We start from the raw sequence: 24,251 nt of genomic DNA on the forward strand, positions 1-24,251 counted from the left end.
TAAAACGACTTTGAAAAAAATAGTAAAGTTTTGTAAAGTTTATTACTGTTTAATATTACATAAATAGCACTGAAGCTTAAACCATTTTTAATTTGTATATCTTAGTACTTATAAGACTGCTTCATGTAATAGCTAGCTTAACACGCGTCCTTTGGCGCTCCTAAAATGTTTGCTCTTACAAACGAAACCACCAAGTAAGGAAAGCTCAGATGAGCTCAGATGAAGGATAGGCTTCATTCTGTCGCTGTTTTCCTTGATGATTTCCCTTCATTAGAACGGGCGCCTTTTTTATATCAGTATATGTATTCAATCGATTACATAAAAGGCTAACTATACACATGCCGGCGACGTTTGTTGCCCGTGGTACTACCAATAGTACTACCAGTAGTACCACGGGCAAATTTTTCTTCCCGTAGTACTACCAAGCGGTCTGGTAGTACCACGGGCAAGAAAAAACTACCCGTGGTACTACTGTCAATATTTTAGGTTTTTTTCAACCCTTTTGTTGTCACAGTTGATATTGTCATCCTAGAAAGAGAATTGAAATATATATTTTTTTAATGTGGATATATTTTGGTACTATTTCGTAAATAGATCTGGTAGTTGTGAAATTTTTCATTGCTCAAAATCGATAAGAGTCAAAAACACTTACTTTTTTTTTCACAAATCAGAATTGAATACCTTGATCTCGTGGGATTTACTTGATGTATTTTATGCTATCCTGGTACTTGGTCAGCATTTCCGTCTGGACATTGGAATACTCAGGTAAGTTATGCTGTCTTGGTACACGGGGAGAGCAGTTGCATCGAAATTCCGAGATTGGTAGGTTTACTTTTTAACTCCGGTGATTGATAAAAAGTTACGTGTTGCACTCGAGTGCAAAGATTTTTCACCTTGTGCTCTTTTGATTCTTTCGCTATCGCTCAGGATTCTAAGTTTTGAAACACTCGCTACGCTGCTGTAGCGAGTAGGCAAACAGTCAAAGTCCGAACTTATTTCAAATATTTTTATATACATCATCATCCTCCTGCCCTTATCCCATACAAATATTTATTTTAGGCTCATGATTTTTCAAAATTAAAAAATCTAAAAATTTTAAAAGTAATATAAAAAGTCATACAAAAATAACAAAAAAAAAAAATATGTAAGAAAGAGTCACCTACTCCAAAATAAATTATAACAAAGAAATTTATTTGAGAAGAGCACCAGTTGCGAAGTGCACCATTTGAGCATGATGTATAATTTGAGAAGTGCACCAAATGCGTCAAACCCTATGATTCTTTCACTGTTAGGAAGCTACACTATCTGCGCTGAACGCAAAGTACGTTTTAAATCTAATTTACAGAAGACGGCCGAACCAAAAAAGTAAAGTACTAGGACAGCATAACTTACATGTTCATATCAATACCTACTCAATGCGGTCGATAATTTTAATGAATAACACTACCTACTTAATATAATACTTATCTACTTAATATAAATAAAACGAAAAACGTAAGTAGATATTTAATTCTGATTTGTGAAAAAAAAAACTAAGTGTTTTTGACTCTTGTCGATTTTGAGCAATGAAAAATTTCACAACTACAAGATCTATTTACGAAATAGTACCAAAATATATCCACATTAAAAAAATATATATTTCAATTCTCTTTCTAGGATGTCAATATCAACTGTGACAACAAAAGGGTTGAAAAAAAACTAAAATATTGACAGTAGTACCACGGGTAGTTTTTTCTTGCCCGTGGTACTACCAGACCGCTTGGTAGTACTACGGGAAGAAAAAAATTGCCCGTGGTACTACTGGTAGTACTATCGGTAGTACCACGGGCAACAAACGGCCGGCGACAATGCCGCCGGTTTCATGCCGAGCGGCTATGCCGCCAGCAATACAAGCGGCAGAAAATCGTTTTTTTGGTTGGTTGGTCGTGGCGGCTTCTTTGTGAACTAACTAGCTTTGTATGCCGCCAGGTGCACGGTGGCTTGGGCGGTGGCTTGCCTGGCGGCCCTATTTTTTTTTTTTTAACGACGCCAAAAATCATCTAATGACCCCTCCCGCTGTGGGTTAGCAGCGGTGAGGGAGTGTCAGACTCTTACTGACTAAAAACCGTCTTGTTCCGTCGTAGGCCTTTTTATGTGCCAGGGCCGCGTTATCTCTTTTGAACAACCCGCAGCCCCGGCAGGGCCCGGCCGCCCTGCCGCCGGCACTGTGTGAAGTAAGTAGCCTGTGCTAAACCCGTGACAACTGGCACCCAGAAGAAGATGCCGTTTGACTTCAATAATAAGTACGTTTTGTTATACGTTACACCTCAAAATTATGTGACTCCTTCAGTTGCACAAAGCTCCATTGCAACTGACGATTTATCTCTATTTACTATGTTTTTTTTATTATTTTCCTAGCTAATGACTAGATGGCGCTGATCTAGGTACGTGAATGCAAGGAACGGAACGTCATATCCTATCATGTAACGAAAAGTTTTTTGTTATCAACAATTAAAAAAAAAAACAGAAAATAGAGAATAACAATGGAATTGAAGTAGAAAAGAATTCAGTCAGATTATTATCCGAATGTCCCAAGAAATTTTGAAAACAATTTGTCCAGAAGTCTGAATTTCTCATCGATATATATGAACTACGCACTAGATGGAACGTTACGAACAAAAAACTTGCCACACTGAAATGCACTGCCGACTTTGCATAGCCCAAAATTAAATTATAAATTTAAAAAAACCCCCGACCCAAAAAAAGTACGCAATTAGTATGACAAAAGGTTAAAAACGCTAAACCCTATAAAAAGCAAAAAATAACTTTTAACACTACGTAAGTACCAACTAAAGCATGTCAGACTAAACTAAATTTTGTCGTGTCGGGGGACCGCTCTAATTTATTAGCCTAACGTTAGAAGTAATTAAGTATATACTACTTATAACTGTGTATATAATTTTGTTTTATACGAATGTTGTAATTAGGTAGGTATCATTTGATTTATGTAAGTATTTTTGAAGGTAAAAAGCGGTCCCCCGACACGTCAAAATTTAGTTTAGTCTGACATGCTTTAGTTGGTACTTACGTAGTGTTAAAAGTTATTTTTTGCTTTTTATAGGGTTTAGCGTTTTTAACCTTTTGTCATACTAATTGCGTACTTTTTTTGGGTCGGGGTTTTTTTTAAATTTATAATTTAATTTTATTTCATGCTTTTTGAAGGAGCTCCTTAATTTTTTCTTCTTTCAGTTAATTTCTTTTATTTTAAGATGGGGTCGCTCTATGCGATCTCGGACAAAGGATGCTGTTTAACAATCCTCATAAAATACTGGCTCTGGGAGAATTGCACAGATTGAGGAAACATAAACCTTTGGTCATTCTAGATTTTCAGCGAAGATATAAATCGGTTTATCCGTTTCATTCCGGCATTCCAGGGTTTCATCCGCCACATCCCATTTCCAGTATCAGGTTCTCGTCAATTGAAGAGAACTAGTCAAGACAAATTCAACGAGCCCAAACTCGATGGGTTTACTAAAAGGCAGTTCAGGGTTACGTCTCCTACCTTCGTGCCCTAACAGCAGACCAGCTCGGTGGTTCCAGAAGACATTAGTGTTTCAAATTTCAGATCCCACACATGCTTGCAAGTAAACTGAGCGTGTAACATTCTTCTCACACCTAACAAACGAGCTGATGACCTTGAAGACCTGAACCGATTTCCACCAAACATAGCTAAGAACACTCCCGAATGACACTCCTTTTAAACAAAAAAAACCGCATTACAATCGGATCATCCGTTTGGGAGCTACGATGCCACATACACACACACACACACACACACACACACAGACACGTCAAACTTATAACACCCCGTCGTTTTTGCGTCGGGGGTTAAAAATAGTAATTCAGAGCGATTTTGACTCCTGCGTCTTATGGATGTCTATGAAACGACAATTGTAAAATAGAAAGTACATAACAAGGTATAAACTTACACATATTAACTATTCGAGAGTCAAGTTAGTAAAATTACACGCTGTTCATGCTATTACAACGCTTGTATACCTATCATACTTTTCATATATAATTCAATTTTACAAATATACATTAATTTGTTTCCCGCCATCTTAAAATTATAGATTAAGAAATTCGTGCAGAAACTGCAGATGTGCCATGAAACTGGTATAGTCTGTTTTTTAATCTCGTAGACTAAACTGACATTACGAGTGTGGTCAGTTTATTATAGGGATGTGAAAAAATAATCGATTATGGAAATAATCGATTTAAAATCGATTTTTTTTAAAGTAAAAATCGATTTTGATGCCTATTTTTATTTATATGAATAATCGATTAATAATCGTTTTTTTTTTTATTAATTCATTCTATTATTACCGATTTTTCATCTGCAACCCCCGAAATTAAGTTTGGTCTTCTGGCCCGGGACGCAAACTACCAAAGAATACTATCTCTATGATGTTATATTAACTCCATCTATGTATCTATGACGGCATTCCTTCTGTGCCTTTAAGACAGTTTAGTTGATTTAACATTCACTAGATGAAGTCAATGAACTATACTATTTTACCGACATTTGGTTGATAAGTATGTCATTCATTATTCGTTAGTGAAACTCCGTAAAACGAAAGCTTTTCGCGACTAAAAGTTTTGAGTGTTATAAAGTGTTATTAATAGTCTGGTCAACAATGTCTACGCCTAAAAACAAAAACAAAATTAAATTTAACAAATATTAAAAAAAAAACCGTAACCAACGAATTTAAATTTGAATGTTTTTCACATAAATCAACAAAATTTAATTATTCAAATATTAAAAAAAAAAAAAAACTAAAAATCCATAGCCATCGAGTTCAAATTAAAATGCTTTTCACAAAAATTAACAAAATTAAATTATTTTTTATTTATAAATCAATTGATATACTATTGATTGATATACAAATATTGATAGACAAATCGTATTACTCAGTAAAAGAATTTCTTGATGATAAATTATAACAAAAAAAAACTGTTAATCGGAATATAAACTTATTTATCTGTATAATCTGAATATAAAACTAGTACGGAAGAAACATTGTATCATATCATAATATCATAATATATAAATAATTAAAACAATTTAGTGACTATTTCTGCTCTTTGACATTATGTATTATTTTGTATTTTTTTTTCTATTAGTATTAAGATTAATAACCGAATGTAATATTATTAATTATTGTAAGATTGACATTTTCGTAATTGTATGGACTATTATTTTTTTTTTTTTTTCTCGATATGTTTGCATGTAACTGATCGGTTGCAACAAATTTGCATGGCGTGAGCCTGATTATGGCGATTTATAATTTTATTTTAAGAACATCTTGTATACTTACCCATATTCTGCAAATAAAGAATTTGAATTTGAATTTATTTTTGGGACTCATTGTGAAAATAATTGATAAATTAGGAAAAAAATCGATTAATATAAAAAAAAATCGATTATTACCGACTTCCCAAAAAGGAGGAAGTTCTCAATTCGGCCGGTATGTTTTTTTTTTTTTTCTATGTATGTACATCGATTACTCCGAGGTTTATAGACCGATTTACATGATTCTTTTTTTATTCGACGCGGAATAGCTGCCAGTTGGTCCCATAGTCATCAGGTCAGGATCTGATAATGGAAACCCTGAGAAATCGAGGGCAACTTTCGAAAGTTGTAAGCATACATAGGGTACAACCTTGACACTCATATGTATGCCTGATAGCACTATTCAACAGTGAAGGTTTGGAGCTGACCTGATGATGGAGACCAGAGAAGGTCGAGGGAACTCGACATCTGAGTCTGTAAACTACCGCGTGTTTGGGCTTATATTATTCGTATTGACGAGACCTTTGCAACAGTGAAGGTTTGGAGCTGACCTGATGATGGAGACCAGAGAAGGTCGAGGGAGCTCGATAACTGAAAATGAAAACTACCTCGTGTTTGGGCTTATATTCTTCGTATCAATGAGAACTTTCCAGTTATGTGGATAGTGACCTATTCGTTTCACTGAAAAGCTCAAAATAAAAATCTTTTTTACAAAAAAATATAACAGACTTCCCAAAACACTAAAAAGCAAAAAAAAAATTTTAGGTGCATCAGCCTAGAAGTCGGTGGCAAAAATAACTGTGGGACATCCATTAGACACCGACTTCTAGGCCGATGCACCTAAAATTTTTTTTTTGCTTTTTAGTGTTTTGGAAAGTCGGTTATATATTTTTTCTTATGAAAAATCGATTGTTAATTAATCGATTTTTCATAGTGATAAATTAAACGATTAATAAAAAATCGATTTTTTATGTTAAATGTCACATCCCTTGTTTATTATAAATTCTTGAATAGTGAAGTGGCACGACCGAAACTTAGCGTTAATAAAATCAAGTATCGTTTTTTTTACAATAAGTCATCCTGAAATAATTTGCTTATTCTTGATGATTACGCATGGCGTTGCGTGGTCAGATATCCCTGGCAGTTTGTAGCACGCCGTGCAGCCGTGTGTACGTACGTGAATTGAAAATATAAAACTTTGAATGAATATTAAATTCGTCTATTATAGATAAAAACTTACGATTCAACAAACCGGTGTCGTAAGTCAACACTGCACAAAAAAAGCTAGCAGCATTATTTGTAAGTTTGACATTTTGCAAGTGTCAATTTAGTCTACGAGATTAAAAAACAGACTATAGTAGGTAATAAAATATCAATGAAGACTTCACTTTGTCATGGTATGTTCTTACTTTCAAGTAAAAAAAGGACGTCGTATGTATTTCGCTACTGTAAAAACACTACAGCGCATAATCAATGACATTTTTATAATTCTTTCACCATTAGAAAGCTACATTATCTGCGAGTAACATAGGCTATATTTTATACCGGTGCGGGTTTCCCCACATTCTTAAAAACTCTACATATGTTGTTCTGACATATAAGCCATGCCTCTCATAAACATCGATATCCATTCATTTCATCCAATAACAAACATGCATCACACTGGAAGTGCATTTCAAGTCTAAGATTTATTATTTCTAAGAAGAAAAAAAAACATCGTAATAAATATTAAAAATCCTTAAAAATAAGTTCCTGGTTTTAATATATTACATGATTTTGAATTCACTTAGATATAAATAAACTTTTCGATATATTACATGATTTTGAATTCACTTAGATATAAACTTTTTGAGTAATGAAGAATGTAGGCAAAATACGAGCGAAAATATTATGTCACTTCTGCAATTAACATTAACATCAATGGGGATGACTAAATGTCACAAGATGTCAACAGACGACATAGGCGGGTAAATTATTTGTATGGACGTTCTGGTCTATCGTTAGAATATATATATATATGTCAATGGAATTTCTTGGGTCTCGATTCCATGTTATTTTTTAACTTGGCATTTTGTTAAAGGCCCAGTCACGTAGAATGTTCAACGCAGTTCAACGCCATCTATCATTGTTTCGGGAGCTATAGATTTTCAAAAAATCTCCCATTGCAATCATCATTGGCAGCTTGCTACGAAAACATTTCTTTTAAACTTGCCTTTTTTCCATATGGCAATTCAACTAAAATTTGGCTTCTAGTCTTTTGAGCAAAAATCGGCCAGAGGTAATCTGTTCTACTTATAGTACTTCACTGTCCTCTAGTTTGGCTATGGTCAATGGTCGATGGCCGACCACGGTGTTTGATATTTGTTGAAGTCAATGTGATTATTGCACATTGCATTATTATTTTTATTTCAATGAATATATTAATTATGTAACTATAACAAATATAATGCAAAACTAATGAATTGAATAACGCTGCAGGCTCTCAACACAGGTTAGTAACTACTTTTAAACTTTGTTGCAGCAAACGTGAGAACGTAATAGATTCCCCATGCCACTTTTTATGTATTCACGCCTTTCAAAATCCCAGGCAATGCTAGTCAACCTGCGATGCGTTTCTGCGCATCCCTCTAGATTGTGTACATATAGGTCTATAGTGAACCAATCGCATCAGTCTGGGGTAGTAATTAGGCAAAGGCTAGTCAATTTCGCCATAAATTGTGAGAAATTTGCCCAGATATTTTTTTTTTTGTTAAGACGGATGCAAGTAAATCCATGGTTTTGAGTAGTAAAAAAAATTTCTCACGGTCGTAGTCATGGTTGCGTCGGGGTTTTTTTATGGGAATTGATGTCCATGTGATATACTTCCTGTACAGATGCACGTATTAGCTCTGCCCAGGGGCCCGCGTCCGATGTTTCGATCGCATTTCGTGTTCGTGCATGGTGTCATGTCTTTGTATCGCCGTTAACGTATTGTGAATCCTGTATGGTGTTATTTGTTGCATTATTCTTGAACATATGATTGTGATGGCCTTGATTATGACATTGTCTACAGTTGTTGAGCTAAAGAAACAATCCAACACAATGGCCTTGTAAACTTGTTGTTCCTTTTTACCCCTTCATGTCTTATCATGGAATGGTGTTCATTACATATTAACAAATCAATAAGTGCAACAATTATTTTGTAGAAATTGTGTATTTCAGAAATGTATATCTAGCCCTGCCCTGTGATTATTGATTGACTCTTAAGTTTATTGTTTTATGCACTTCTCATGACTAAGCTCTTTCATGTTTTTGTTTTCTTTACTTCTGTTCTTGATTATCTTGAATAAGTAAGTAAGGTGCTCTGAGTGATGCAGGTTGTCAGAATTTCAATTTGTGTTTTATAAAATTGCACATAATAAAGGTTGTATAAAGTTGTAGGTCTTTCCCTAGAAAAAAACTCTTTTTATCAATTTGCGATAAGTGAGATGAGTGGTAGAAGTAGCCAGTGCTTTAGTTTTACTATGACTTTAGTTCGAATGAAAAACAAACATGCATTTTTTTAAATATTAGATGTAATATCTGATGAGAAGGAATTTTGTTGTAGTGTTGGATAGGCATATAATTGCGAACCACAAGGTTTTAGGGTTAGGTGTAGAAAGGAAAAATTAATTAATTTAAGGAAAAATGGTCTAAAATTAAATTCCTTTAACTATGATCATAAAGATATTGACAACATTTTTACAATACAATAGTATTGAGTGAAAGAATTGTGTCATTTCATGAAGTGTCAATATCAACAGTTAGTCTCACAGCACACCTTTTTTTGCTAAAAAAGTGCATCGTTCATATTATACTACGTGCTTGTAACCGTAAAAGATTTAAATAACATTTCCTGAAGTTGAAGAAATCGGGATAGACTACATGAAATTTTTACTAAATTTGCAGCCTGTTCAAGTGTTGTATCTGCTATGAATGTAGGTATATAAAAATATTGGTTGTAAAAATTATTTCTAGTTCATTTTATTATTTTTTCATCTTTTTATGTGTGTTTATACATGATTATTGCTCTTCATGCCTATCACTATGAAACATTTTTAAAAGATTTGAAGGTGTATCCGCACAGATATGTTTGCCTGTATATTATAATGCTATGGGTTTGGAACAACTTGGTTTGATTTTGTTCACTAATTTTGTTACCTACAGAAATCATTACTTGGAACAGCATTGTTGTTTGTTTGTCAAGTTATTAGTTTGAGTATTGCCTTGCTTCTCAATATTTTGAACATTAATACATTTCTCAATATTTAGTGTCATAAACATAATAGAAGTACTGTTACAAATATTCACTATCGCAGATTGAATTTGTTGAACGCATATGCTGTAAAGAAATAGATATCATTCATTATTCAACATTATGATTTAGTTCACAATTTTTGGCGTTTTAGTGGCCTTTTCCTAGGTACATATTTAGTGCTCATATTATCATAGTGTGTATGAACATCAGTGCTTATCAGAACACCATATCCCAGTTGTTTTAGTTCATACGATTTGAACAATGCCTAAAGTGTAAAAAGTGTTGGATAAACAACATTAAAAATGCAGCGAGCTGGCAACCTAGTTTGGGCCAAATGGGTCCATTTTGAGATAAACATGAATGCTAGGTAATCATTAGATGCTATTTCATTCATTTTTTTACAAGTTTGTAGAGTAATATAGTTTATTTTAAATGATTTAAGTACTAGTCATCAAAGGAAAATAAAATCATCAGTATTGAAACTGTACATACACAGCACAGTGTCAGCTATTCACCTGTTGATGGTACAATTTTTTATCTAAACTGTTTTTCATGTTTATTTGAATTAGTAAGGTTACAAAAGTGACTTGTTCATACTGTGGCAAAACTGAAAGTTATTTATTTTACAGGAATCCTGCACATGCACACCAAATAAGCAGGATTTATCAAAGGATTGTGAGTAATACAAACAGTTATTTTATTACTTTAAATGTTTTATTTTGTTAGGGTCATATATCACCTTTTTGAAATTATTCTGCTATATTTTAGTTTAATTTTATCTACCACAAAAGTCATGTGTTTCTATGATCAGTACATGTAATTTATATTGATAGAGATGAATGCTTGCAGGAAGAACCTTCCACTAGTATGGATCCATCATGTTCACGAAGCGGGTGTGAGATCTATGATGGAGCTAACATAGCATCCTTTGATATCAAACAAGAGATTAAGACTGAAAGTGACCCTGTAAACGAGAAGCCTGTAACCTCTCAGAACAATGGAAGGCAGCAGATCGACGATATCGAGAGAGAAGATTTCGACGAAGAAAACAGAATTCTTAAGCATTGTACGGGAATGATTGTAGATGGAAAAATTGCAGCACCTGCCCACTATTCTGGAAATCTTTCCAGTGCGAATTCCAGCCTAGCGTCCAGTTCTGAGACAATATCAAACCTTTCCAATCTAATTAATACAACACACGATTACAGCCTTCCGGGCTGTAGTAAAGATGGAGATGACTCTAACACAACTATTAAGAATATGATTCATTCTAGAAAGTATGTGGTGCATGAGCAAAAAGAAGATTTTATGCAGAAGCTTTTGAATAGCAATACACAGGAGAAGAAAGAGTTCCCTAAAGGAAAATTGTATAAAGGAGATAAGATGGATTGCGACAATGAGGAGGGTTGTGATATAGATGGTGTAAGTGGTCCGTCAGTGAGGACCAGTTCTAACGCTTCGAGTATAGGAAGCTCTAGTTCAGACAGTACCAAGGAGTTCAGTGTGCCGTCCACCTCGAATGCTGAGAAGTTGTTGGGCCTTGATGACAGCAGGAAGAACGAGCCAGGGAGTTCAAAGTCTTCGGTAAGTTTGAATTTAGGCTTCACAATTATTAATAAAAATATTTTTTACTACTAACTCCCTACCTAAGTGAGCCTTTCGAATGCTACATATTCTATTTGTTTTCAGAACTACAACTACTGTGATGGCGAGGATGATTCGGAGGAGGAAGTTGTTGAAGAATCCTGGTGCACATGCTTATCGTCACATGAGGTAAGAATTTTACTTATTTTTACAGTCCAGGAACACCACACCTTGATGTTTTGGACTTCTCATTGTTTAGGGAAGGAAAACAACGTGCTTTTAATTCACTTATGGAATTATGGTTTCTTACCTTCTTGTTTTATTTTCAACTTTTCAAGCATTTCATGGTAATTTATATCTAAATGAAGTAAATGTTTGTGGGTAGTATTTTACATACTTCCAGTAGGTAAATGCCAGTTTGAGTACATGATGCGGGTGTGACGTCAGCAACACAATACCATTAAACAATGTTAATGTCCTTTCTATATTTATTGCATTCAGATGTGTTGTTGCTACTTTATAGAAAAAAAAAAACGTAATGTTATGTATTTACGTAAAAACGTTTGTTATGTATTTTAAAATGAAAATGAATTTCCATGGAGATCATTTCCGACATAAATTATATTGCGTAAAATTCAACACGAATTCCGAGAGCCCATGAAGTTTCCTTGTAGCTGTTACAAATTAAATAATTACGCGAGGTGTTTTTCAGATTGTTTTATTTTTGTTGCTTTTTATTTTTGTCCATGGTGACAAATTGAATTCAGATAACATGTAAAAAATACGTCACATTTGCCAACATTACACCCACACTTCTTAAACAGCTTAATTACCTGTCCCTAACATGAGTATGAAATTGTTACCAGTTTTCATTACACACTAAATTTCGTATTTCAGGATGATGACGAGGATGATGAACCAGAGCCTGAACCAGAAAGAATTTGGGTAATTTACTCTATTTACTTAATGAATACTACAGTCAACGGTCCGCCATTTTGAATGCAATGCTCTAAATTCATGTTTCATTCTCTTTCCATTCCAAGGTTTGTCGACCGGGATGAATGTTTCATGTGCGATATTAATATTAAATACTTACATTTATCGGGTCACCAGACGGTGGCTGTTAAAGTTAGGAATTAATTTTCAACAAAAAACGCCAACAAGGTTCAATTGTTTACTTTGAATAAAAACTCATTAGTATTTTCATTTCATGAGGAAGTTTCAGTTTTGTATAGCTTCTTGAGGACAAAGTTGTTGGTATGGACTGACTCGGCCAGAGATTGTTTAGGAAGTTTATTTTAGTCCTTCCGGGCTCTGAAAAAAAAAAGAGAGGAAGTTTTTACCTAAGTTAAAGAAAAGTTGAATAATGGTTAGTGTTTGCTGGTTTTGCAATAATTGTAAGTTTGTCTGTAATATTTGCCGTATTTAATTGCGTCTTAAATTAGATCAGGCTCGTTTAAAAAAAATCGTCTCCGTAACGTTAATTCGCTTCATTGTATGATAACGTTCAATTTAAACTTTGGATGCGCAGTAACGGCCTTTTAAGACAGAAATAAGGAATAGTTACCCCACGATCGCAGAGAAACCGCGGGGAGCGACAATTTCTTTTGTCAAGAGATACAGCTGACATAATGGCATTTTGTTATTTCTTTTGTATGTACCAGGAACTGAGCACAATACAGCCGAGTTAGCGAAATTCACGGAACGTGATTTATTTTGTCAATTTAATTAATGACTGTCCAATGCTCATATATGGTGAGGAAACACGTGCAAATATGATGATTTCAAGATTTTGTCAGTTTGCATTTTGCGGCTATCAATAATTCAATCTTAATATAGTTTGCTGTGTCATGTGTAAACGATTTTAAATTGCTTGTTAGACACAGCTTCGGTAAATAAAAACATATAACTGTGACTTGAAAATGAATAAAATGTTCAAATTAAAATGTTTATTTGATAGAGATTCATTGTTTTTTATAAAGGTAAGATCTTAAAGTCTAGTTGTATTCTGTATTCATTTGCGGACACCGCAGCGTAACTAATAGCAGTTAAGATATTCAGAAAGCAGCTGTCGATCATGTATTATTCATTTGAAGCAAGATACATAGCACATCTATCAACAGTGTTGCCCTAATCTCGATACAACTTTTTATTTATGCAATCAAACGTTCTCTTTATAAACAGTCGAAGAAATTTTACATTAATTTGCAAGGAAATCGTTTAAATTATGTTACCTTTTTTATTAGATTACAAAAAGTAATATTAAAATTAGGAAAAAGATTCGTTATATCTTTGTGCAGTTTGTAGAAATTGAGCAACATAATTTCAAAATTAAGGTAGTGTCGTTTATTGCTTTTCATCCCACCATCTCCGAGAGGGTTGTTTTGGTCTTCGATATCTGAGTGCAAAAGCCGTTTTTATCCTTTAGAGAACGGCAAACTGATGTGAATTTAGAACATCGCGTGCATTACTCCATTTGTGACAAACGCAATAAAAATAATTAACTATTGCTTAAAATAATTAGTCTACGAAATCATGTTAGTGTTATTATGGTTTTTAGATCGATTTTCAAACTCATTTTATTTTTAAACTGAGTTTTTGAATAAATAAACTTAAAGTACTTAGTACTTAGTCTAGGTACTTCTGTTCAATTTGATACTCATATACACGCGCCATTTTCTTTTTTTGTATTTAGTAATTTCTTCGATAAGGTGGGATGAATAGTTAGGTATGTGTTGCACTTGAGTGCAAAGATTTTTCACCTTATGCTCTTTTTTTTCAAAGCAACTTTGCACTCTTTTATAACAAATAACCATTCATATTTAATTGTTTTCGAGGAGAGTTATGATTAGTGGCTTGCTTTATGTTTGTTGACTTTGGATTTTAAAAATTGCATATATCTCGAATATAAGAGCATACTACGTATGATAAGCAAAAATTTATCGCGGATGTCCCACGTTTTAATATGATTGTCAATTTAAATCATATTCAGAGCTGGTTGACGGCGCGTGCAGTCGTGCATTCACACTTATATACGGTCCATGTCTTGTCGCATGTTGTATCTAATTACATATATGTATGCAGTGGAAGTAGTTATCAGTAGCTATAGTTGAAAACCATTTCTTCATATTAGTATATACAGGCCAATGTGGATTGTTAACTGATGTCTCCATCGGCTAAGCTGTAGGTATGGTGAGTTAATCATACAAACGAATATGTGTTATGTAGTCCTAGGAAGCTGTCATGTTAAGTACAACAATAAAGTTGATGTATTTTTATCAACTTTCATAATCACTCCTGTGCCAGTACTAAGAACTAGGCTACTTCAGTTCCCAAGCTCACTTTTTAAAATTCAAGGACCAACCAAGCTCTGCTGCACTTTTGTACCTCTCTATCACCTTTACTTGATAATATTACTATCCTATAAGTTTACCTACATTGAATAATAAACCTATATTTTTCTATCACAGAGGAAGCGTCGCCATGAGCCGCCACCATCGCAGCCTAGCAAAAAGTTCTGTGGAGAAGGTTCGTCATCATCGTCGTTGGGATCTGACGGTTGGCGTTCGCCCACTCCTAGCTGCAGTCTGGCCAACACAAGCGCCATTCAAGGCCCACCCGAGATCAAACCATGGCTTAGCAGGTTAGTGAAACCTCATTTCAAACTTGAAAAGGTTTACTGAAGTCAGGCTAGTAAGATTAGCAATTCTTCACATCAAAAGAATGATGGCAGCCTAAAAAGGCCCAACGTTCATCACTTCCTAGTGTTTTGGCTGCAGAAGCAATGGATGAACTATTGCAATATTTATTTTATAATATAAAATTCTAGATACTAAATGACCTTTGTTCTCAAGGCCATGTAAAGGACATTGGCGTCTTGCCCTTTATGAAAGTGACTTGACAAAAAGTGGCCTGACATACTTTGTTTTGTCAATTTTTTATTTGTTTTTGCCTGACAAAAATCGTACGGAAAATAACACTCAGTATGCTTTCCAGAATCATCATTTTACCAATTACCACTTGTTCAGCGCGTAGTAACAAATACGTCAACATTATTGTTTTTTTGCAGTCCCACCTTGCACTACGAAATATATCTCTTCGTAAGCAAACTGTTTGATGATCTAGAGGAAATATAAGGTATCATAAGCATAATGCTGACAATGCTGACGATCATTCAAAAAAGTATAACAGTTGACATTGTCACTGGGAGCAAAAATCGTTACATTATTTGTTAGTACCAGCAATATTCTTTAATAAGTCCGTGCATTTATATCACATGTGACAACGATGATACAACAATTTTTTTGAACTTCAATAATTTTACAACACACCCATTGAATTTGTACCCAGGTTCAACAACTGGTCCAATGTGGAGAAGATCCAGGCTATAGATGAGTTGATCAGCTGCTGCGACCCGAGTCAGGTGCGGCACATGATGAAGGCCATTGAGCCCTTGTTCCAACGCGACTTCATATCCTTGTTGCCGAAGGAGTTGGCGCTCACTGTGCTCGGCTATCTACAGCCTAAGGATCTGCTGAGGGCAGCCCAGACCTGTCGCTACTGGAAGTAAGTGTCATAGCACTATTGATCTCGTTAACTATACTCCATTGCAGTAGGTAATTGACTAACAATAATAATCAATCTCGATATGACTTTTTATTAAAAAGCGCATGTTAAGCGTTTGTTTATTGGTTAGATAAAAAAGTCCTATCAGCAGTGTTTATCTTAAGTTGAGTACCTGATATTGACGTCTTATATAGTATGTGTTAAACGCAAACTAAAGTTGCATATTCACGTCCATAGATTCCTTGCCGAGGACAACCTGCTGTGGAAGGAGCAATGTCGCCGCATCGGCATCACCACGCTGAAGAAGATGCCTCGTTCGTTCCCGCGCTGCGCCAGCCCTTGGAAGGCAGCCTACATGCGCCAGTACCTCATTGAAAACAACTGGCTGCACAAGCCCGTGGCTTCTCCCATTATCATGCGAGGCCATGATGACCACGTCATCACCTGCCTCCAGTTCTACGGCAACAGGATCCTTAGCGGCAGTGACGACACAACTCTCAAAGTGTGGTCGGCTGTCACCGGCAAGGTGAGCGGTGTAAAGTATTACATTTATTTGTATCAGTGCACATTATCATACCAGTTATCGGAACAAAGTTATATTGATCAATTGTGTCGATTAATACAGTTTGAAGGCGATATCAATTGAGTTTTTTATTGTCAAGTTAAATATCAATTGTGAGAATGAAGTTCGGTAGGTAGGTATATACCGATCTTATTGTGAGATGTTTGGCATATTCAAATGCTGCTGATAACACAATATTAAATTTTGCAGTGCCTACGCACGTTGGTGGGTCATTCTGGCGGCGTGTGGTCGTCGCAGATGGTGAACAACTTGGTGATCAGTGGCTCCACTGACCGCACCCTTCGCGTGTGGAATGCTAAGACTGGCCAGTGCCTGAAAGTCCTCGCTGGACACACTTCTACCGTGCGTTGTATGCACCTCCACCAAGACAGGTAAACTATACTCATGCGTACTTAAGAAAATGTCTGCTCCACAAACATCATCAAATGAGCGGGTAATTCCATTTTCAGTGTGCTAGCCTACAATGTTTCAATATGATAAATGTCGAACGTATGCAGCTAGATTAATCAAACTCTTCGCTTTAAAACAGGAAATAGCTACTCTCAATCACAATATGATATCATCTGTTTATTACAAATCTGTTTAAAACAAATGAAGAGTATCATGTTTCCAAATAAGCTGGCTAATCATTCTATGTCTAAATACAAATGTACGTAACAGCTAGGCTGCAGTGTTTATGTTATTGTTGCACTATTATCAAATTACAAGACGAGGAAGGATACATATTGAGGCCTTTATTATTTCATCCCATTTCAAATGCTGTGCCGTTCCTTGCGCTGTGTTGAGATTTTAATGCCACGTGTGCTTTGCGAAATAAACAGTTTATATTGTATTGCAAATATTTTTTTCAATATTTTATATAGCACTTTTTTAAGACAAGTAATTGATTCAATATAAGCTTCACGCAGCAAAATATGTGTTAAGACAAGATACCTAACTGCCTACATCCACAGAGTAGTAAATTACGACGAAATAACTTCAGCTTGCGATAGAATAAACAAAATTGTAAACAACGTCATAAATTATCGAGATCGTTGTAATTTGTAATTCATTTCAATAATATAGATAAATATTGTTTATCATAATATCGCAACAAGCGAGCGTTTATCTATTTCTACTGCGAACAATAACAAATACGGTGAAGCGAAATCGTACTATAAATAGTATTTAAGTTGGCTTAGACAAAAATGGTTTATTAATGGTTATTCTAATAAAAGTAGGATATGAAATGTCTGAATTTCTCAAATAATCACTTTTAATTTTGACAAGTAGGTCTTTACTTGTCAAAATTATCATGTATTCTCTATCTAAGATACAAAAAATTCTAAAAAAAAAATATCTGATTATGATGAATCTGGGTCAAATTTTAGCATGTGCGCCTTCAGTGGACTGGCTTCAAAATTGCTGGCTTGGCAACAAATGCTGAATAAATAAAAAAAACATTAATTAATTAAGCCTATGCGATTATAAGTTACTGCTCTGCTAATATTACCTGTATGGATTTTTTGCCGATATTGTGCATATGTATAGAAGAAACAGAAACTACTAGAAATCTTGAATTTATTATCGCAATGAACGCTTTTAAAAGTAGAAGTAAATAAATCAAAATTTCCTCCATTTTGCAGGGTTGTGTCTGGGTCCCGTGACGCCACTCTCCGGGTGTGGTCGATCCCCGACGGCCGTTGTCTTCGCGTGCTCATCGGCCACTTGGCAGCCGTGCGATGCGTGCAGTACGACGGCAAGCTGGTCGTGTCCGGCGCATACGACTACTTCGTCAAGGTGTGGAACCCTGAGACTGGGGACTGTCTGCACACCCTCGCTGGACATACCAACCGGGTGTACAGTCTACAGGTGATTGATCATTTATTTACGTCAGCGTCTAGAGAAAGTACTTCCGTTGCCAATAAAATATAGCTAATGACACTGATAAAATAATGACATAGCTCTGATACTAGAATTTTCAAAGTAATGCAAACAGACTCACAAACCTTATTTGCTACAGTATCATATTTATTTTGGTAGCGAGAAGTCTGTGCTAGGAGTGATTCGATAGTGTACGGTAAAGCCATTGAATAAATAATACATACAATTTTAATTTTGATGTATTGAAATTGCAGTTCGACGGGATTCACGTGGTGAGCGGCTCTTTGGACACTTCTATTCGCGTTTGGGATGTGGAGTCGGGCCAACTGAAGCACACGTTGACTGGTCACCAGTCTCTCACCTCGGGCATGGAGTTGCATTCCAATATACTTGTGTCTGGTAATGCTGATTCCACTGTCAAGGTCTGGGACATCACCACTGGCCATTGTCTGCATACTCTTTCTGGTGAGTTATATTTTCTATCCTATTTTTATGTTTTAGATAGTATAGTGCATGCACATTCAATTGAAGGTTAGGCAGTAGTGGTGGCCACTAGAGACTTTTATTCCCTGGGTCAGGGTTCGATTTCCTGGTAGAGCGGCAATTGCGTTGTGGGCTTAAAGTAATCTTTATAGCGCAGCTCTGGGTCTAGTTGGTGGTGATACACCTGTGCTAAAGAGAGCACGTAAATATCGGCCCTGCGCTTGTTCCCTCTCCTTTCGCATCAGGCTATGAGTGTGAAGGAATAATATAGTCATGCAAAGCTGATCACCTCAGAGAGAATTACAACTGTGGCTTTTGGATTTGAAGACGATTTTGGTTTTATGAAAAGTATTTCTAAACTTTCTCGATAATTCTCAAGACACAGGCTGTAGCCTAGTTTGAGGGTCATTGCCAAACAATTATTGTAAATTTTTTGATGAATAAATAATTTTTGAATTTTTGAATTGTGGAGAACTACAAAGTAAATACAAAATTTATTTACAAAGGACCCAACAAGCACCAGTCTGCCGTAACCTGTCTACAGTCGAGCAACCGGTTCGTGATCACTTCGTCCGACGACGGCACGGTGAAGCTGTGGGACGTTCACACGGGCGAGTTTATTCGCAACCTCGTGGAGCTGGGCTCGGGTGGCTCGGGAGGCGTCGTGTGGCGCATTCGCGCCTCCGCCACCAAGCTTATCTGCGCAGTGGGATCGCGCAACGGGACCGAAGAGACCAAACTCTTAGTTCTCGATTTTGACGTCCCCGGCGCTTGTCGCAAGTGCGATGAATAGCAACGACTGAACCGACGCCTCTTGCGTCGCTACGCAAACCTCTACGCGCCCTGGCAGTGTTAACGTGCCTGCATTTGTGTCTGTGTCGGTCTACATAGTTGTTATTTATGTCTTCACCTACCTTTGGTTCAAATATTTTCAGGTGATGATGTGAGGATGAATGTCTGTATAAGGTTCGATTCTATCATTACAGCTAAACATACATTTCCATTATAGCAATGACGGGAACTAATACGTATATATTTTACACATTACTTAAGACAAAACTGTCTTTTAGAAATTGCTAATTGGAAACAGCTATACCATAATAACCCATCAAGGAATGTATTTATGCAGCATGTCTTCAGATCATATCGTCAATAGTTATCCATCCGAGTAAATTAACTAAATACATAATTCGCCACAGCATTGACTCCTATTTTGACTTCACACGACGTCGACACACGTCACTTGCCATTAAACGTCTGTGAATGTCAAATAACGGAGATTAAATCGGTACTTTGATGAGTAATACTTCTTAGAATCTTGTGCAGACCACCAGTACTCGATTCATTGCGAAAGATTTTGCATATCATAATATAATGTAACGGCTTTTTAAATGAAGCTGTGGCGAATTAAGTGTTAGACCGACCAGCACGAAGCAACGGCGACAGAGGCGAGGTTCAGTCGGTTTATTTTCGAGCATCGATGTGTTCGGAAATCTGCGTCAATAATTTTGCACGAGGTATTGCGGAAGTGTGAATGTACACCGTTGATGTGGCAAGGGAATAAGTTGTACCCACCGGACTGTTACATGTGCAACGTGCAAATGGACATAAATTTCTTACTATAGTCTTGCGTAACTCAAGTATCCACGATGTACTCAATAATAATCAATTCAATACCATTACTATAGTTGTAGTTGTTAAAATGTTCAGTAGATAAAAATGGTGGCTAAACAACCATGTTGCATTGCCAAATTCCTTTATTTTTTACTCTGTGTTCCAAAGAGATGAAAATCGGAATTATGTTAAGTTTTTATTTTTTTTATTTTTAAGATGCTTCTCCGTGATGGCCCTTTTTACAACTCGGCACAGTATATATAAAAATGTTGTATCTCTACACTTAATGCGTCGTTCCGGTTAAACACAACAATGATTATGACTTAGAATTAACCTCGTTGTAAAAAAACAGATTTTACCACACATGACTATAATAATTTGATTTTGGTGACTTGATTTTATTCTAATGCAAATAATTGTATGCATAATTATTTATAATAATTACATTTGTATGATTTGATAATTATTATCGTTCATTTCAATTTTCATAATTATTTAATTATTATTCAATGTTCCATTTTCGTAATTATTTAATTATTGATTGAGTGATTATTTATTATTCAATTTTATTTCCCTGACAATGTAAATTTTTGTGTCGTACTCAAAAACGTGTTATTTGTTTATTTGAACGTTATTAATTATTTTTATTTTACTGTGTCGTCCCTTATTATCTCAGTTTAATGGCCAGCAGTTTTATCGCTTAACTCTTTAATAGTCACTTAAGATAATGTATGTCTAATATTTTAAACATTAATAAACATTTCAGACTTGTAATGATACCGAATTAAGATTTAAATTAATTAATTCTCAATGGTGTTAGTATGCGCGTATGCAATTGATCTTTAACGTGATATTGCGGGTGGCTATAATACACTCGTTGTACATGTATTTATTTGTTGTGTATATATACAAATAATAATGTGGTCATTGAAGGTCGCGTTTATATGTAGCCGCTGCTCTTCATAAATGGCTGTAATATTAAATAATTAAACGAAGACTGAAGCATAGTTATAGTGTAATATTTAAAGTATTAAATTGTAGTTACTCCTGTACTACCGACCATCACACTCAGCTGTATGTCTTTGTTGTCTATAATTTCTCCCCTTTTGTAAAACATTAGTTTTTTTTTGTTATTAGCTTTTAAGAACAGACGCGGACCCTGTCGTCACATTAATGGAAATGAAAATTTAATAAGTTACGGCTTACTGTAGTAGTATTACTTATTCTTTTTAGTTAGAAATGTAATTATTACCTTAAGTAATTTTTAAAACCAAAATGTTTCCATAGCTGGGGTTAGAAATTAATTTATTTAATGTAACTCTGTAGCAGTCGCGTACATTACATTGTAATCCAGGGGTTTGACACGTTGCCTGATACTCTCGATATGATCATTCAGTGCTGAATACGCTTGTTCATTTCTCACACATTGCTCAACTTTACTATATAGTTATATTTCTAGCCCCGAAGTACCTACGGCATTTTCTTTCGAATCTATTTAATTTATAATGATCTTCATCAACGAATACTGTCAAATTGAATACGAGCGAGTGTACGCCGTGTAATCAAATGTATATTTCTGAAAAATTGGGGTGATGAGATTAAATGGGGCAGTTTTGATCACAAACAGTTTTTTATTGTAGCGATCGCACGTGACAGACGATTCGCAACGGCAATTGTATATTTAATTCATTATTTTGTATAATATAATCATGTAAAATAGGTTTTTAAAACATCCTCGATAACAACATTGCCCTGCAGAATGGGTCGATCGTAACTTGAATTAGTTTGGGTGCGGGTCGGCTATGCGTGTGTTCCCTGAATCACCCGTTCGAACAAATGACTGCACAACTTTATGTTTTAATGGTGGTATTAGACGGCACGATGTTTGGTTGTTATTATTTTCATTATAATTCTTCAATTCCTTTTGCTTTTATGTATCATTATGGATTAATAAATACAATTGTTTTCAAGTTTTATTTTGTTTTAGTTTTTTTATGAGTCAAAAAAAAATAAAACCGACTCCCAAAAACTATTCTTAGGTGCACCGACTTCTAGGCCGATGCACCTAAGAATAGTTTTTGGGAGTCGGTTTTATTTTTTTGTAAAAAGTTTTTTATTTTTGGCTTTTCAGTGACAAGTATAGTTGTCACTATCTTGAAAGTTCTTATCAATACGAATAATATAAGCCCAAACCAAACACAAGGTAGTTTACATATTTAGTTGACGAGTTCCCTCGACCTTCTCTGGTCTCCATCATCAGGTCAGCTCCAAACCTTCACTGTTACAAAGGTCTCGTCAATACAAAGAATATAAGCCCAAACACGAGGTAGTTTACATATTCAGTTGTCGAGTTCCCTCGACCTTCTCTCGTTTCCATCATCAGGTCAGCTCCAAACCTTCACTGTTGCATAGTGTTATCAGACGTACACCTCATTGTCAAGTTTTTAACCTATGCATGCCTACAATTTTCGAAAGTTGCTCTCGATTTCTCAGGGTTTCCATCATCAGATCCTGACCTGATGATTATGGGACTAAATGACAAGCATACCCTTTCAAATAAAAAAAGAATTTTTGAAATCGGTCCAGGCGTCTTTGAGAAATCGAGTAACAAACATAAAAAAAAATACAGCCGAATTGAGAACCTCCTCCTTTTTTTGAAGTCGGTTGAATAGCCCAATTTAGTTTATTTCTGGGAATTCGGAGAATTCTTTCCCTTACCTGGATACAATAGTCACTTGGGGATAGTGCAGTTTCCCAACAGGGAAAGAATTCCTTGCACTTAAAAGTGTAATAAATGAATGCAAGTCAAAATACTAAAAATAAATAATATGGACATTTTATTAACACTTCACTATAAATTATTTTAACTTGAAGTTCAATTACTACTCTCTCATGGACGGCTATTATTGATGGGTGATCGAGTCCTCTTCCAGTCTGACGTGAACGACTCCACGAAGGAAAGAATGATGAGCGGAGATGCCGTAAAGCAGGTACGCACCTTCAAGTGAAATCTCCCAAGTAGCGTCGTCAAAATGCGATCAGTCGGGGAACGAGAAACCTTGCTGCCTAGGCCCTCATACGCGTTCCTTGCAACCTGCCCAGTTTTTGTCTTTTAATAACCAATCAATCAAGAAAATTTTTGAGAGGTCTCGAGGGACCCAAGCATCTATTTAGTTTACTCGCAAATGAATTTGTGGGTACCAGTTATTATTAGAACATCCTTGGCAATCCTTGTGTGCAGTCAGAAGTAAAAAAGATTAACAGTCAGTCTTGCGAAGGCACATATTCTTAAGGTGGCTCGTGCCAATGATTCATCCATACAAAAAGAGGATAAGAATTATAGCAGTACTACTATGTAGATATTTTGTAATCAAACTAGGTACCAAGTTTTTGGCCATAGTTATCGTGTATCTCATCCCAACGACGGGTGCCAGCTTTCATCTCTTCGTCACTGGCGCTACCTCTTTTCCACAGTTTGCTGATTAAATGGCAAGCATTTAAGGTCAAGGCACAATGTCAAGGCACAAGGCACAATGGGTAAGGCACAATGTACGATCTAGCTAGTACATTGTGTCGCGTCGCCCTCCCGTCCCGCCGCGCCGCGCCCGCTGTGTGCAGAGACCTTTAAGCGTGAGCACGCATAGAAAGGGCTCTTAAGGAGGGATTTCGCTTTGTCCAGATAACTGGGTTGAAGTGACCTCGTCCGATGCGATAGACAGTCGCTCGACATAGGTGGGAAAAGGCTAGGTAAATGACTATGATTTTAAGTAGTTTCCTCATTACAAATAATAGATATTAAAAAATATACAGTATAAATTTTAAAAAGATTATTGTCTGTATGCTAATCTGCAGGCATGTCTTCTTTGACGCTGTCATAAAAATTACATTTATATTTTTGATTGAATATTTAAAAAACGGCTTGAAGCCGTGGTGTAAACCGACAAATTACG

General features: G+C 35.7%; 1 protein-coding gene across 2 annotated transcripts; it reads left to right on the plus strand.

The window, feature by feature from the left end:
• Nucleotides 1-7,647: 7,647 nt before the first annotated feature.
• LOC124644941 (F-box/WD repeat-containing protein 7) lies at nucleotides 7,648-22,277 on the plus strand. Of its 2 annotated transcripts, none has more exons than XM_047184638.1 (12): nucleotides 7,648-7,823; nucleotides 10,238-10,283; nucleotides 10,458-11,192; nucleotides 11,298-11,381; nucleotides 12,090-12,137; nucleotides 14,663-14,835; nucleotides 15,543-15,758; nucleotides 15,996-16,284; nucleotides 16,531-16,712; nucleotides 17,967-18,192; nucleotides 18,459-18,669; nucleotides 19,194-22,277. In XM_047184638.1, the coding sequence occupies exons 3-12, from the start codon at nucleotides 10,476-10,478 to the stop codon at nucleotides 19,478-19,480; spliced, it is 2,433 nt and encodes an 810-aa protein (XP_047040594.1). In that variant the 5' UTR covers nucleotides 7,648-7,823; nucleotides 10,238-10,283; nucleotides 10,458-10,475; the 3' UTR covers nucleotides 19,481-22,277. The 2 variants fall into 2 exon arrangements, with proteins under 2 accessions (XP_047040594.1, XP_047040593.1); XM_047184637.1 differs by lacking the exon at nucleotides 7,648-7,823 and adding an exon at nucleotides 9,780-9,975.
• Nucleotides 22,278-24,251: the final 1,974 nt, after the last annotated feature.

The sequence above is a fragment of the Helicoverpa zea genome, chromosome 31, assembly GCF_022581195.2.
Source record: "Helicoverpa zea isolate HzStark_Cry1AcR chromosome 31, ilHelZeax1.1, whole genome shotgun sequence".
NCBI classification, from domain to species: Eukaryota; Metazoa; Arthropoda; class Insecta; order Lepidoptera; family Noctuidae; genus Helicoverpa; species Helicoverpa zea.

What these genes read in the sequence shown, in the direction of transcription:
- LOC124644941 (XM_047184637.1), top strand. Translation starts at nt 9,911, where the DNA reads ATGCAGCGAGCTGGCAACCTAGTTTGGGCCAAATGGGTCCATTTTGAG. An exon ending in CTGAACCAGAAAGAATTTGG is followed by an intron (nt 12,138 to 14,662) that starts GTAATTTACTCT and finishes TTTCTATCACAG; the next exon opens with AGGAAGCGTCGCCATGAGCC. An exon ending in ATGCACCTCCACCAAGACAG is followed by an intron (nt 16,713 to 17,966) that starts GTAAACTATACT and finishes TCCATTTTGCAG; the next exon opens with GGTTGTGTCTGGGTCCCGTG.